We start from the raw sequence: 14,445 nt of genomic DNA on the forward strand, positions 1-14,445 counted from the left end.
CAAATCTGCTGGACCAATTAAGCTATTTATCTGTTTTCTGAGAGAGAGTATATCCGAAGAATCCTTCTCACCGGTCTACGATGGCTGTATAGATTCAGTGTCATTCCCAGCAGACGTGCTGCTAAATGTCATCAAGTGTTTTTAACTGGGGTTCAACTCAAAGCCCAGTTAAGGCTAATCTTAAAGGAATTTTTTGTTGTTATCTGTCAGAGTGTATAAGTGAGTAGTACCAGTGCCTATCTGGCTTACTGGGGGCTTCTGTGTCCCATTCCAGGAATGTCAAGGCTTGTTTGCTAGACTGCGCTACCCTATATATATATATATATATATATATATATATATATATATATATATATATATATATATATATATCATGCTGAGTCCAGATGGACTGAACTAAGTTCCCGCGGCTGTGGCCTTTATTGAACGCCTTCATTGATCGTGACTTGCAGGCTTGTATTGGAGGGGTGGAGGGGGCTGTTCTTCAAACAGCTAGTAATATACATATGTATTAAAGAGCAAGGGTGATAGCTGACAGTGGTGTATTGCATGAAAGCACAGGGACTAGGTCTACCCCATTGGTCTGTAGGTCTTAGGCCAAGGTCAGAGGCCAAGGTCAAAGTGCTGCCCCACATTTGGGCTGGCTGGCTGTCAAGCATCCATCATTCTGTTTCTCCACCTCCTGCTACTCATTACCTTTGACCCCAGGACACTTATCTTACATAAGCACCAATGCCGAGGGGCCTTAACCAGCCACTGCGTAATGATGCTCATAATTCATTGTGGAAATGTAACCGGCAAAGGGGTTAAGAGTGTGTTCGTATGAGTCTGGTGTGTGTGAGCACCATTTAGATGTTTGTCTTTACTTAGTCTGAGAGCACCGTGACGGCTAAGATTTACACCACCCGCACTAAAAGCCACGCTGTCTGCTCGAAACATACAGCCATAAATATGCATAAGACAACTGTCAGTTATAGTTATTTTATTTCGACAGGTTTGTATGTCTAATAGGTACATTAGAAGGTATCAGTCATTGTTCTGGCTCTTGGGGACCGCCGGATGATTATCAATCAACACCAATAGACGAGCAGATTGTGCCTTTAGAGCTCTGCCACATGCGCATTGTACTGTTTTGCATGCGAGAGTCATGACGGTGAATCACTGGCCTAATTTTCAAAGCCAGATCTGCACCTCCTCCAGTTTTTATCTGCACAGATGTTGTCCTTTTTTCAGTGTGGGAAAGCCCATCTGAACGTTGCTAATTAATACATAGGTGGTGCTTTAAATCAGAGCCTTATTCCCCAGTGTCACAGCAGACAATATGCCTGACTGGGCTAACACTAAATCCCCAGTGTAGAGATGTATAATGTCATTGCTAGATGGGAATAATGATAGAGTAACATTAATTATTTGGGTCAGCCCATCAGTTCATACAGTAGCTAATGGCTACACATCTTTCATATTTATGAGGACTGGAGGAAAATGGGTGACTTGCTCATTCAGCATTTTTTTCTTTCTGACACTCTTTCTGTTTCACTACCATGCTACATGCACACACGGCCTTTTCACACACCAGAGTTTATGAAACCGACACACGCAAGAGCTTCAGTAAAAATAGAAAAGGTACACAGTGCAGAACTGGACCAGTGGTCCGTGTTCACATGCTTTCTCACTATTCATAGGGGCAGATTAGAGTCATCGGTTCACCTACTGCCATGTTTGTTATGGGTCGGAGGACCGGAAATGACGCTCGTAACAGAGCGAGGGCAAACAATGAACGTGGGTGACGTGAAGGCGGGAGGGCGGAGGGCGGCGCGGAAGGAGCGGCGGCGGGAAGGATAAGGGGACGCAGGAACCGGGCGGGACGGGCGGGCGGGCGGGCGGGCGGGAGGCGGGCGGGAGGCGGGGCGGCATAGCAGGGCACGGGCGGGCCGGAAAGACGCCGGACACCGGGCGGGCGGGCGGAGGAGAGGCGGCGAGTGAGGAGGGAGGGAGGAGGGGCGGAGGAGGTAGAAGCGGGAGGAAGAGACGAAGGAAAAGGGAGGAGGGAGGGCGGGAGGAGGGAGGGAGGGAGGAGGAGGAGGGCGGGAGGGAGGATGGGAGGGGCAGGAAGGAGGGACGGGAAGTGGAGGGAAGGGAACGACGACGGAAAGGGAGGGAGAGGGAGGGAGGGAGGGAGGAGGCGGGCGGGAGGAGGGCGGGAGGGAGGAGGGGAGGAAGGAGGGAGGCAGGGAGGAAGGGAAAGGGTGGGGAAGAAGGAGAAAGGGGAGGATGAGGGAGGAGGGGAGTGGAGGGAGGGCGGGAGGAGAGGAGATGATGAAGGGATGTGAGCGGAAGGAAAGAAAGAAGGACAGGAGGAGGGAGAGGAGGAGCTTTGGGAGTGAGTGAGGGATGAGGTGAGTTTGATAGAGTATGATTGAGGAGGAAGTGATGTGACGGGCATGAACGCGGGGAGTAGGAAAGTGAGGGAGTAGAGGCTATATTATGTGTGAGTGCGGAGGTAGGATTTAGTCTATTTGGTTAGTCATTTATTTTACGTTTATTTGTACTTAAAGTAATGAAGTGTGACTAATTCATTTAATTACATCTAATCTTATTTATGTTGTGATTTATTTATTTCTCGAGTGTGTATGGATTGAGGTATGTAGAGTATTCTATTTATTATGTGTATTAATTAGTTAATTTAATGTTAGGGTGCTACCTGTTTAATAAGGACACTCCTATCTTCATTTCTTTCTTTCGTATTATTGTAATACTGTACCTTTTAATTTATTTACTTAATGTTTTAATAATAAATTATTATTTATTTATTATTTAGTTTTATTATTTATTTATTGATTTATTATTATTTGATCTTAATTCTTTAATTTTATTTAATTAAATTTTTTTTAATAATTAAATTTATTTATTTTATTTATTTATTTATTTATTTATTTTATTAGTTAGTTATTTATTTATTTATTGATTTATTATTTTTGTATTTAATCTTTCCTTTTCTTTCCTTACCTTTTTTACTCCTTCACCTTTCTTTCTTTCTTTCTTTCTTTCTTTCATTCTTTCCTTTTCCTTTCCTTATCTTTTTTTAACCTTTCTTTACTCCTTCATGTGAAACTCATGATTTCTCTTCTTATGTTCAGTTACAAATTCAAGTCAGTTATCGTTTGTTCCTTTCTATACGCCATTTTAACAAAATTATAAATAAGATGAACGGTGAATGCCATATGTAAAAATATTTTAAACCATATGTTAAACTATTACTTATTATGTTTTAATTAAATCTCCTGTCCCTTTTATTTTTTTAAAGAAATAGAAAGTTTGGAGGATTGTGGTCAGCAGATAAGGAGGATCCTGGACTCGCCCGGCATGCCACAGTCGAACCACCAGCTCCTGGTCTATCTGACCCATCACCTCAGCAAAGTGACTCAGAGTGGAGGAGCCGCTCAGGCCAGCGCCAGGTTTTTGGCTCAAGCCTACGTCGAGTCTGTCTTTAAACACAGCCATTTCAGGTAAGATGCTGGGGTTGTGTTCTGGGCATATTTTCTTCTCTTTTTATATTGTGTTGAAATCTTTAAGAAAACCACCTCCCATATTATGTCTGGTGTGTTTAAATCTAGAGCTACATATGACTTCTTTAACAGAAACTAGTATGTTTTAATATATTAGGCTTAAAACGGTCTTGTGAGTGATGGACAAAGAATAATGACATCCACGAGGCAAAAAGTTGAAGAAAACGGCTTTTGCATGTGATAATTGTATGCAACAATAACAAGTCTGGATGTCAGGAGACTCCCAGGAAAGTGAACGTCCCAGGAAAGCTTGACTTCCATGAGTAATTACACATCAAGTTGTTGTGCTTGTCATTAAACTTGAGAAACAAATGGTTTTATTCAGAAATGTAATAGCTGCCCTTCATATATATATTCATTTACATATGCAGTCTCTGTTCCACAACTGATGCCTATGCATTATTAATGAAACTATTTTCAAAGCCACTCTGTATTTTCACCTTTAGGAATAAAGCAACAAATATTAGGTGTTAATTTAAGCAAACTAACAAAATGCAAGCTTCAGGAAGTCATTTTTTGAGTCATGCCTGAATGAAATTAAAAAAGTACAAATTACTACATGGTAATATAGCAAAAACCTTGTTTTTTGTGATTTGTACTTTTAAATTTGCAATTTTTTATGTTTATTTATTTGTTTGTTTGTTTGCCGCAAAAATTATCATATTATAAAAAATATTATCAATATTCATTCATTCATTCTGTATTTCATTTTCCGAACTTCTCGGGTCACGGGGAGCCTGTGCCTATCTCAGGCGTCATCGGGCATCAAGGCAGGATACACCCTGGACGGAGTGCCAACCCATCACAGGGCACACACACACTCTCATTCACTCACACATTACGGACAATTTTCCAGAGATGCCAATCAACCTACCATGCATGTCTTTGGACCGGGGAGGAAACCGGAATACCCGGAGGAATCCCCCGAGGCCCGGGGAGAACATGCAAACTCCACACACAAGGCGGAGGCGGGTGCTAACCACTAAGCCACTGTGCCCCCCTATTATCAATATTGTAAGATTAAATTATAAAAACTAATATATACAATGATTTCTATTTATATATTTGTTTGTTTGTTTGTTTATTTTGTCTTTTCTAACTGTTTATAGCATGTGTGTGTGCTAGCAGAGACTTTTTTTTCTGCTTTTTGCTTCTGTTTTTTCTGTATTATTGAGAAGGACGTTGTGGTTTGCGACGTGTAGCGGAGAAATCTTTCTGTTGAAATCACACTGTTTTACTCACTCTTGATACACGGCATGATCAGTGATTATAAATCACTTGTCTAACGTCCCTCTTGAAGCCGTGAACAGTTTTTCCCGGGCTGAGCGTTTTACTGTAAGACATATAAACCTTTATTTAATGTTTCTTTTGGGGGGGAAAAAAGGAATTCCTTTAAAAAAAATGTGTTTACAGCTTGCAGTGTTATTTACACATCATTACCCATGGATTCACACTCACACACAAACACAACAAACCTCTTAAACCTAGACAAATACACAGATGTAGTTAAAGTTGACATTTAAAGCCCAGTCATGCAGATGTTGAAACTTGTATTTGGAATGCTGTTGAATCTGTAGAATGTACGAATCTCTTGCTTTGTGTACAAACTGCTTGTTGTTGGCAAAACTGACCTCTAATGTTTCCACAGTTTTGCTGTATAAAATGATGATGTTGCGTATTAAGCAGAATGAGGTTGAGCAGACAAGTATCTTACTCAAGCAAAGATAAATCCACAAGTAAAAATAACAGCTGTCCAAATCCCTCCTTTATTTCCTCCGTCCTACCTATTTATTGTCTCACTTTCCTACATACTTACATACATACATACATACATACATAACAGACAGACAGACAGAACAGACAGTACAGACAGACATACAGCAACACGAGACAGACACACGACCGACAGACAGGACAGACAGACAAACATGACAGAACAGACAGGACAGACAGACACACAGGACAGGACCGACTAGACATACAGACAGCCAGACAGACACACAGGACAGGCCAGACAGCAAGACAGACAGACAGACAGACAGACACACAGACAGAGAAAGACCAGCCACAGACCAGACAGACAGACAGACAGAACACGACAGACAACACACAGACAGACAGACAGGAACACAACAGAAAGAACAGACACAAAGAAAGACAGACAGACAGAACAGACAGAAGAACAGACAGACAGACAGACAGAAAGCACAGACAACAACACAGACAGACAGACAACAACAGAACATAAAAGACAGACAGACAGACAGACAGACATACAGACAAAATACAGACAGACATGACAGAACATACAACAGACAGACATACAGACAGACAGACATAAATACATACATACAGACAGACATACAGACATACACAAACACAGACATAAAGAAACACAGACTACAAACAGACATACAGACACACACACACAGACATAAACAACAGACAGACAGACACACATACATACATACCTTACATAAATACATACATACACACATACATACATACATACATACATACATACATACATACATACATACATACACACATACATACATACATACATACATACATACATACATATTTTTCATTTTTACTTTCTTATATTACTTCCTTCCTTTTTTCTTCCTTTGTGCCTCATTCTTATTTTCATACTGTAGATCCCTTCCTTCTTTCCTTTCGTCCTTCTTTCCTTTGTGCATCATATTACTTTCTTATATCTCTTCTTTCCTTCCGTCCTTCCTTCCTTTCTTCCTTTGTGCATCATTTTTAATTTCTTATATCCCTTCCTTCCTTCCTCACTTCTTTCCTTCTCATTCTTACTTTCTAATTTTCCTTTCTTCCTTCCTATCAACACTGATTTAAGTTAGACCTTTTTCACAAAGCTGCATGCACAGAAAACTGGAGTCAGTTTTTATGTTTCACCTTTTCTTTTTATGTTTATGTTCCTTACAGTTTCTATCACACACAGTGAGGCTAATTTGCATAAAATTTTTCCCTTCATATTTGCTACATACAGTCACCATTTGGATTCGGACTATAAAACAAAAAAAGAAGAGTACACCCTTAGAAGAGTACTACCATCTATAATATTCACTTATACATACTAAAAGTGCCTTATCCACAAACTACTATGAATTATTCAGTGACTAAAGGGAAGTAATGGGAATAGTCGTGACAGTGAGGAATGCAGGTCTGGAGAACCCAGTGGTTTCGGGGCTTTCAAAGGATGCTTTCATTAGTAAAATTTATCCCAAAATCGAATGAGCAGCTCAGATAGTTCCATAATCACAGTGTATGACAACTTTCCCATGGAAGCCACGTCACTATAACGACTGTAGTAGTAACTTCTTAATTTCAGTTAGAGAAGGAACACGGTGATGAATCGCTAAAGGGCCGAAGTAGCCCTCGTGATTCAAGGCCCTCGTCACATTTCATCACAATTACCTTGTAAGCAGTGACACCACATATCACATAAAGTGCCTCGCTGTGTGATGGACTTTCATACATGCTGAAGGGACTAGAAAGGTAAATGAAGCATTGGGATTTCTACTTGGGTTAAGCACTCCAGCTTCTATCTCGCCTCAGTCTGATTTGATTGTAGAGACAGGACTTTCCTTTCTCATCGTGTCAGATCCACTCGTTCATTAGCAGGGGGAAGGGCTGTATTATGCCCCAAACACTCCCTTTGTTTAGTCAGCACAAACAGCTGAGAACTGTTGTCATGTACGGTTGAAATGTGCGTAGTTCTAGTAGTAGTAGACGTAGAAGTAGTAGTAGTTGTTGTAGTTATAGTGGTAAAAGTAGTAGTAGTAGAAGTAGTAATATATACAGTATATATAGTTGTAGTAGTAGTAATAGATTTAATGGTAGTAATAGTATAAGTTGCTGTAGTAGTAGTACTAGTAGTAGTAGCAGTAGTAGTAGACACAGGACTGGTTGTAGTGGTAGAAGAAGTTGTAGGAGTCGTAATGAATATGTATATTAGCAGTAGTAGACATAGTGGTAGTAGTAGAAGTGTCTGTAGTAGTAGTAGTAGTAATATTGGTAGTAGTAGTAGTAGTAGTAGTAGTAATATTGGTAGTAGTAGTAGTAGTAGTAGTAGAAGTACTAATCGACACAGGCGTGGCCATAGTGATAGAAGTAGTAGTAGAAGTATTAATATATATAGTAGTACTAGTAGACGTAGCTAATAGCCTCAGGCTAATAGACACAGGAATGGACGTGGTGGTAGAAGTGGTAGAATAGTAGTAATAGTCATAGTGGTAGTAGTAGAAGTGTCTGTATTAATAGTAGTAGTAGAAATAGTTGTAGTCATAGTGATAGAGGTAGTAGTTGTAGTAGTAGTAGTAGTAGTAGTAGTAATAACATACAGTAGTAGTAGTAATAACATAGTATAAGCAGTAGTAGTAAAAGCTGTAGTAGTAGTTTGAGTAGTACTGGTAGAAGTGTTAGTAGAAGTAGTAATAGTCACAGTGGTGGAAGAAGAAGTAGTAGAAGCTGTAGTAGTAATATATAATATAATAATAGTGCTAATATTATGTGTATATATACAGTATCTTTTGGGTTTGCAGATTTTTATAATGCAGATGGAGATGTTATGGACATAGGAATTCGAGAACAACCACCAGGGTTCACACAAAGGTCCTTAACTGTAGCTTTTATTTTTACTGAATAGAAGTTAAGCTTTCGGGACCAAACTTATTATGGACGGCGTCGCTTCCCAACATTGCTATATTTTTCTTTCTCAGAATTCTAGCGCTTCCCTGCATGACATTCAGACTATAAAAATGAGTCATCGCTCTTCCAGGCAGATCAACCGCTGAATCTCAGGACGTGACTGAGTGCAATTCGTGACATGACTGAGTGTGATGAGCTTAACCTGTGATTGTATGTGTGTGTGTGTGTGTGTGTGTGTGTGTGTGTGTGTGTGTGTGTGTGTGTGTGTGTGTGTGTGTGTGTGTGTGCTAGTGTTTCTGAAAGAAATCTTGATTAAACAACTATGTGCAGACTTGTCGCTTCTAACATCAACTTTGAAAGGGTTTCAAGTGGAGCTGAAAGCAATATTTGAGGTTGTTAAGCGTGATGCTGCAGATGCTCAACAGGCTCTCGGATTGTTTAAAGACATGCGACTGAGACTCGGTTTTATACCTGAGTGTTTTGTGCATGTCGGGTATCAGGATTATCCCAACATACAGTAATAAATAATACCGGTGTGAATGCAGATTGAAAACAGATTTAAATCACATCAGGCTAGTGTAAACAGGCTGGTCTCTTCACACCACATCGCATCATATCACATCACATCACATCACATCACATCACATCACATCACACTGTAAGTGAAACACTTAAACTAACAATTTGTTCCCTGTTTGTTTTATGAGTATTAAAAAAAAACAAAAAAACACTAAACCGAGTTTTATGGTTGATGGTTAATCAATTAAATTAAAAGATTTTGCTTGTGGTGTGTTTTTAATAAATTTGCATTTTTTTACTAATACAGTATGTTAAGGATAAGATTTGTACTTTAAAGGCTCTAATTTGATAATACTGCTTACAGAAAAATTATTTAAAAAAAACTTAACAAATCTCAACAAAAATAAAGAATAAAAATCAAATGAAAGTGTTCAGTTTTCTCTTTCTTCCCCTTATTAACAAATTTAATTTGGCCAAATTACCTTTTTTTAGGAGATTTGAAATGACAGTGGCCACTTGTATAAAATGTTTTTAACATTTTTTTATAGATTTTTTTTTTTTTACATATGTACAAAAGTTTGTATTGATTGAAATGTCAGCAATTTCTACACTGTGACTGAAGTTGGTGCAGTTGAGATGTTTGTTACAACAACTGTTCACTGCATAAAACAACAATAATGTGATTTTGGATGAAAAAAGTTTCATTTGAACACAATAATAATAATAATAATAATAATAATAATAATAATAATAATAATAATAATAATAATAAGTTCAGGATCCAGGGGGGTACGGATGTGCACGGTAGGTTGATTGGCATCTCTGGAAAATTGTCTATTGTGTGTGAGTGTGTGAGTGAATGAGAGTTTTTTTGCCCTGCGATGGGTTGGCACTCCGTCCAGGGTGTATCCTGCCTTGATGCCCGATGACGACCGGCTCCCCGTGACCCGAGAAGTTTGGATAAGCGGTAGAAAATGAATGAATGAATGAATGTTCAGGATCCAATCCAGATTTATAGAATAAAGGATAAAACATAGAAATATATAGAGAATTAAGATATACAGATAAGAATAAAATAGAATTTAAAGTTTTTTGTCCTCCTGTGTTTACAGTGCGGATGTGAACCCTGATCATCACGTAAAGATTCTGGAAGCCCTCATCATCGTGGGAGGCCTGACTGAGATTCAAGCTGCTCCAGGTAGGCAAGGTCTTCATCCTGCTCTGATATCTGAGTCCAAAGCACGAGGAGGTTCTGGCTATTAGTTATCAGTTTCCAGCTCTAGCTCTTTATTTTTTTTTAAAGCGGATGTCCACTGCAGCATATTTTCCTAGCTGAGGTCACTTATTTGATAACAATTTCTCTTCAGTAATTGCAATTGTTAGCGCGATGTAGGCGGTATTCGTCTCTCTGTTGGAAGTGATTAAGCTGTCCCTAAATAAAGTTAGCAAAGCGTGAGTGTGTGTGTCTTGGTGACTGATGAAGGCTGCTGAGGGGCCAACCAATGTTTGTGAATAGATGGCAACAGAAGAGAGCAAGGAGCAAATGAGCAGGAGATGATCCTCCTGTCCAAGGACTGACTAGGACTCCTCTGAGGCCTGGCAGCAGCGTGCAGCAATGAATCTTGATTTCCTTTCAGGGATTTTTTGGCATCCCAGCTTCCCTCCGTGATCTGTTTAGTGGTTTAATGAAGGATTTGGACTCTGTGCCTGATACAGTTCTTCAGCTGAAGTTTATTTAACATGTATTTCTCAGAGAGAGAGGGGGGGGATAGAAAGGGGGGAGAGAGAGAGAAAGAGGGGAGAAAGAGAGAGAGAGAGAGAGAGAGAAAGGGGGGAGAGAGAGAGATGGGGACTGAGAGAGAGCGAGAGTCGAGAGAGAGAGAAGGGACATCAGAGGCAAAGGGGGGAGAGTGGGGAGAGGGAAGCAGAAAGAACGACTCGGACGACGCTAAGAGAAGGGAGAGAGGCCGACGAGAAAGAGTAGGGGAGGCGAGCGAAGCGCAAGAAAAGAGAAAAGAGACACCAGATGCGGAGAGAGAGAAAGGCGGGGACAAGTGTTGGGAGCAGAGAGAGAGAGACAGAGAAGACGGAGAGAAACGAATGAGACGGAGAGGGACAGGAAGAGAAGATAGACGGAGAGGAGAAGAAGAGCACTGCTCGAGAGCGAGAGAGGAGAAGAGAGAGAGGAGGAGAGACGATAGAGGATGAGACCCGAGGAGAGAGACCGGATGGTGAGCATGCAGGAGAGCAGCACGAGAGGAAGCTCCCGAAGGATGAGAGATAGCGCAAGAGACGGAGGAATGAGAGAAGGTGCAGAGAGCCTATGACGAGAGGAGAGGAAGACGGAGAAAGGGGGGAGGGAGAGGGGAGAAGGAGAGTGAGGAGAGGAAGGAGAGAAGAGGAGAGGAGAGAGTAGAGGAGGAGAGAACAAGAACGGGGCAGAGACCAGAGAGGCAGCGCGTTGACGATGATGATGAATAGGGGGAAGAGAAGAGAGTAGAGGAGAGAGAGAGAGGGGGAGGAGGGACTTACCTGACGGAGGAGGGACGACGAACGAGGAAAGAGGAGAGAGAAGGGGGGATAGAGAAGGGGCGGGAGGGGGGAGAGACGACGCGAGGGAAGAGGGAGAACCTTGAGAGTCGGTGAGAGAAAGGGGGGGTGAGAGAGAGGAGAGAGAGGAGTAGAAACGGGGAGAGACGAGAGAGAGTAGAAAGAGGGGAAGAAAGAGAGGAGAGGTGAGAATAGGGGGCGGGGCGAGTAGTGGCGGAGAGAGAGAGCAGAGAGAGAGACGAGAGAGAGAGTCTGGACCAGAGCAGACCGGAGGGAGAGAGAGAGAGACGACGAAGAGAGCAGAGCCCGACCAGGAGCCTGGAGAAGCGAGAACGAGAGCGAGCGAGGAGAGGACCCTGACTAGAGAGAGATGGTCAGCGAGCCGAGGAGGCACTGAGAGGAACTACGTGCGGGCCTCTGGAGGAGCCCGAGAGAGAGAGAGAGAAGCAGGGGACTCGAGAGAGAAATGGGGTGCCCGATTGCTGCCTTGGGGCAAGAGAGAGCCGAGAGCGCGGGGGAGAGGAGAAGAGAGGGAGCAGATGAGGGCACTGAGAGAGGAGAGAGAGGAGAAAGGGAGGACACGAGAAAGTACGGGGATAGAAGAACGAGGAACAGAGAGCACAACGTAAGCGGGAGAAAGAGAAGAGGAGAGAAAGGGCGGCGAGAGAGAGAGAGAGCACGGGAGAGGGAGCGGGAGAGAGAGCAGGCCGATAGAGAGAGGGGGAGAGGGAAGAAGAAGAGAGAGAGAAAGAGAGACGAGAAAGGCGGGAGCGACGGAAGAAGAGTATGATGACGTGAGGTGATGCGTAGAAAGAGAGAGAGAAGAAAGGGGGTAGGGAGAAGAGGAAGAGGAGCGAGAGGGGAGCCCCCAGGGGGACTGAGGAAGAGGGACCTGAGAGAGGAGAAAGAGGGGGCAGGATGGGGAGGGGGAGAAGAAGCACCCGAGAGAAGAGAAAGGGGGGAGAGAGAGGGCGAAGACCAAGGAGGGGCCGTAGAGAGGAGAGAGAGAGAAGAGGAGAACGCAGCGATCAGAGAGAGGTATGAGACGCTTGAGAGAAAGAGAGTGAGTAAAAGGGCTGGGGAAGAGGGGGGGGAAGGAGCGGGAGGAAGAGGAGCTACAGGCGGGAGGAGGAAGTGGGGGACGGGAGAGGGGAGGGAGGGAGGAGAGAGGAGGAGCCGTGGAAGGTACGGGAGGGATGGGGGAGACGCGGCGGGGAGCGAGAGGGGGGGGGGCGCGAGAGAGAGAGAGAAGGCGGGAGAAGGGAGAAGAGAAGAGAGAAGAAAAGAGGCGGAGAAAGAGGAAGAGATAGAGATAAGGGGGGGGGCGAGAGAGAGAGAGAAGGAGAGAAGGAGAGAGAGAGAGAGAGAAAGGGGGGAGAGAGAGAGAAAGAGGGGGGCGGATCCGGGGGAGAAAGACGAGAGAGAGAGAAAGGGGGGAGAGAGAGAGGGAGAGAGGAGAGAGAGAGAAAGAGAGGAGAGAAAGGGGGGAGAGAGAGAAGAGAGAGAGACGAAGGGGGACAGACGAGGACGAGAAAGAGGGGAGAAAGAGGGGAGAAAGAGAGAGAGAGAGAAATGGGGGAGAGAGAGAGGGGAGAGGGAGAGAGAGAGGGGAGAGGGAGAGAGACAGACAGAGAGAGAAATGGGGGAGAGAGAGAGAGAGAGGGAGAGAGAGAGAGAGAGAGAGAGAGAGAGAGAGAGAGAGAGAGAGAGAGAGAGAGAGAGAGAGAGAGAATAGTCAGGCTCCTTCCTCCAAGGCTATAATGTTGACTTAAATCTATTATGGTTGTCATTGGTTGATATTTTTCTCGATTTAATTTTGCTAATGGATTTAAACCTGAGGTCTGATTTTAACAATTTAAATGAAAGAAACAAAACACAAGAGGAAAACAATCAAAGATGCACTGAAGTTGCTATAAAGTTACCGCCCTGGAATTGATTATTTTTTATAACCCTGTTATAAGCAACATCTTTTATTCCCCTTATACCACATCAATTTGCTAACGATTACATGGAATAATAATAATCATTTAAGTTCGAACACTGAAAACATGAACATTGAAACTTATTTTAAACAGCAGTTCCCTCACCTCCCACGTTCTCATTTTTATTCTCTTTTCCAAAAAAAAATAAAACTTTTTTATAGAAACTTTTATTATTACTATTTTATAACAGATTATGTGAAATATTACTTACTGTACAAGTCCCTGTGACTTTTTTGTGCATGCCTAAACAGACACAGTGCAGAAATAATCAGTAGCTCTTACATAATATTAATAATATTCAAACAGGAGCTGTTTGGAATTAGACTGGAATTTGAAATGTGAGCACATTGATATGAGCCTTAGACTTGGCACCAGAGCGCTCAGAGCTGCTGCTATCAAAAATGAATCAGCATTTTTTGACCAATGGAGAATTCAGAAGCAGTGTGGTATAATATGGATCTGTGGTGTTTAAAGGGATAGATGATATAGTGAAAGGTATTAGTTAGGATGTGCAGCCAAGCAGCGCGCTCTAAATATCAGCCAATATATTAAACAATAAAATGAACAAAAAGCTGATGAATGTGTATTTTAATTCAAACAAGCATTACAACTGTTTGTATTAATCTCTCTCTCTCTCTCTCTCTCTCTCTCTCTCTCTCTCTTTTCTCTCTCTCTATTTGTCTGCCTCTTTTTTGTCTTTTTCTCTCCCTCTGCCCATCTGTCTGTCTGCCTGTCAGTCTGTTCGTCTGTATGTCTCTCTCTCTCTCTCTCTCTCTCTCTCTCTCTCTCTCTCTCTCTCTCTCTCTCTCACTCTCTCTCTCTCATTCACTCACTCTGTTTCTCTGTCTGTCTGTCTGTCTCTCTCTGTTTTGTCTGTCTGCTCGTCTGTCTGTCTGTCTTTCAGTCTGTTCATCTGTATGTCTCTCTTTCTCTCTCTCTCTCTCTCTCTCTGTTTCTCTGTCTGTCTGCTCAACTGTCTGTATCTCTCTCTGTCTCTCTCTCTCTCTCTCTCTGTCTCTCTCTCTCTTTCTCTCTGTCTCTCTCTCTCTCTCTCTCTGTTTCTCTAACTTTCTCGGTATCTCTCTTTCTCTGTGTGTGTGTCTTTTTGTCTCTGTTTGTCTACTTATCTGTCTGTCTGTTCATCTGTG

The 14,445-nt window shown here is 42.5% G+C and overlaps 1 protein-coding gene across 2 annotated transcripts in view; it reads left to right on the plus strand.

The window, feature by feature from the left end:
• Positions 1 to 14,445, plus strand: part of pik3r3b (phosphoinositide-3-kinase, regulatory subunit 3b (gamma)) — a 218,511-nt gene that overhangs the window by 101,159 nt on the left and 102,907 nt on the right. For both annotated transcript variants that reach the window (XM_047813326.1, XM_047813327.1), the window contains exons 6-7: positions 3,305 to 3,506; positions 9,878 to 9,963. In XM_047813326.1, the coding sequence (XP_047669282.1) occupies positions 3,305 to 3,506; positions 9,878 to 9,963 (288 nt within the window). The remainder of the gene's footprint in view (positions 1 to 3,304; positions 3,507 to 9,877; positions 9,964 to 14,445) is intronic.

Source organism: Tachysurus fulvidraco, chromosome 5, assembly GCF_022655615.1.
Source record: "Tachysurus fulvidraco isolate hzauxx_2018 chromosome 5, HZAU_PFXX_2.0, whole genome shotgun sequence".
Taxonomy (NCBI): Eukaryota; Metazoa; Chordata; class Actinopteri; order Siluriformes; family Bagridae; genus Tachysurus; species Tachysurus fulvidraco.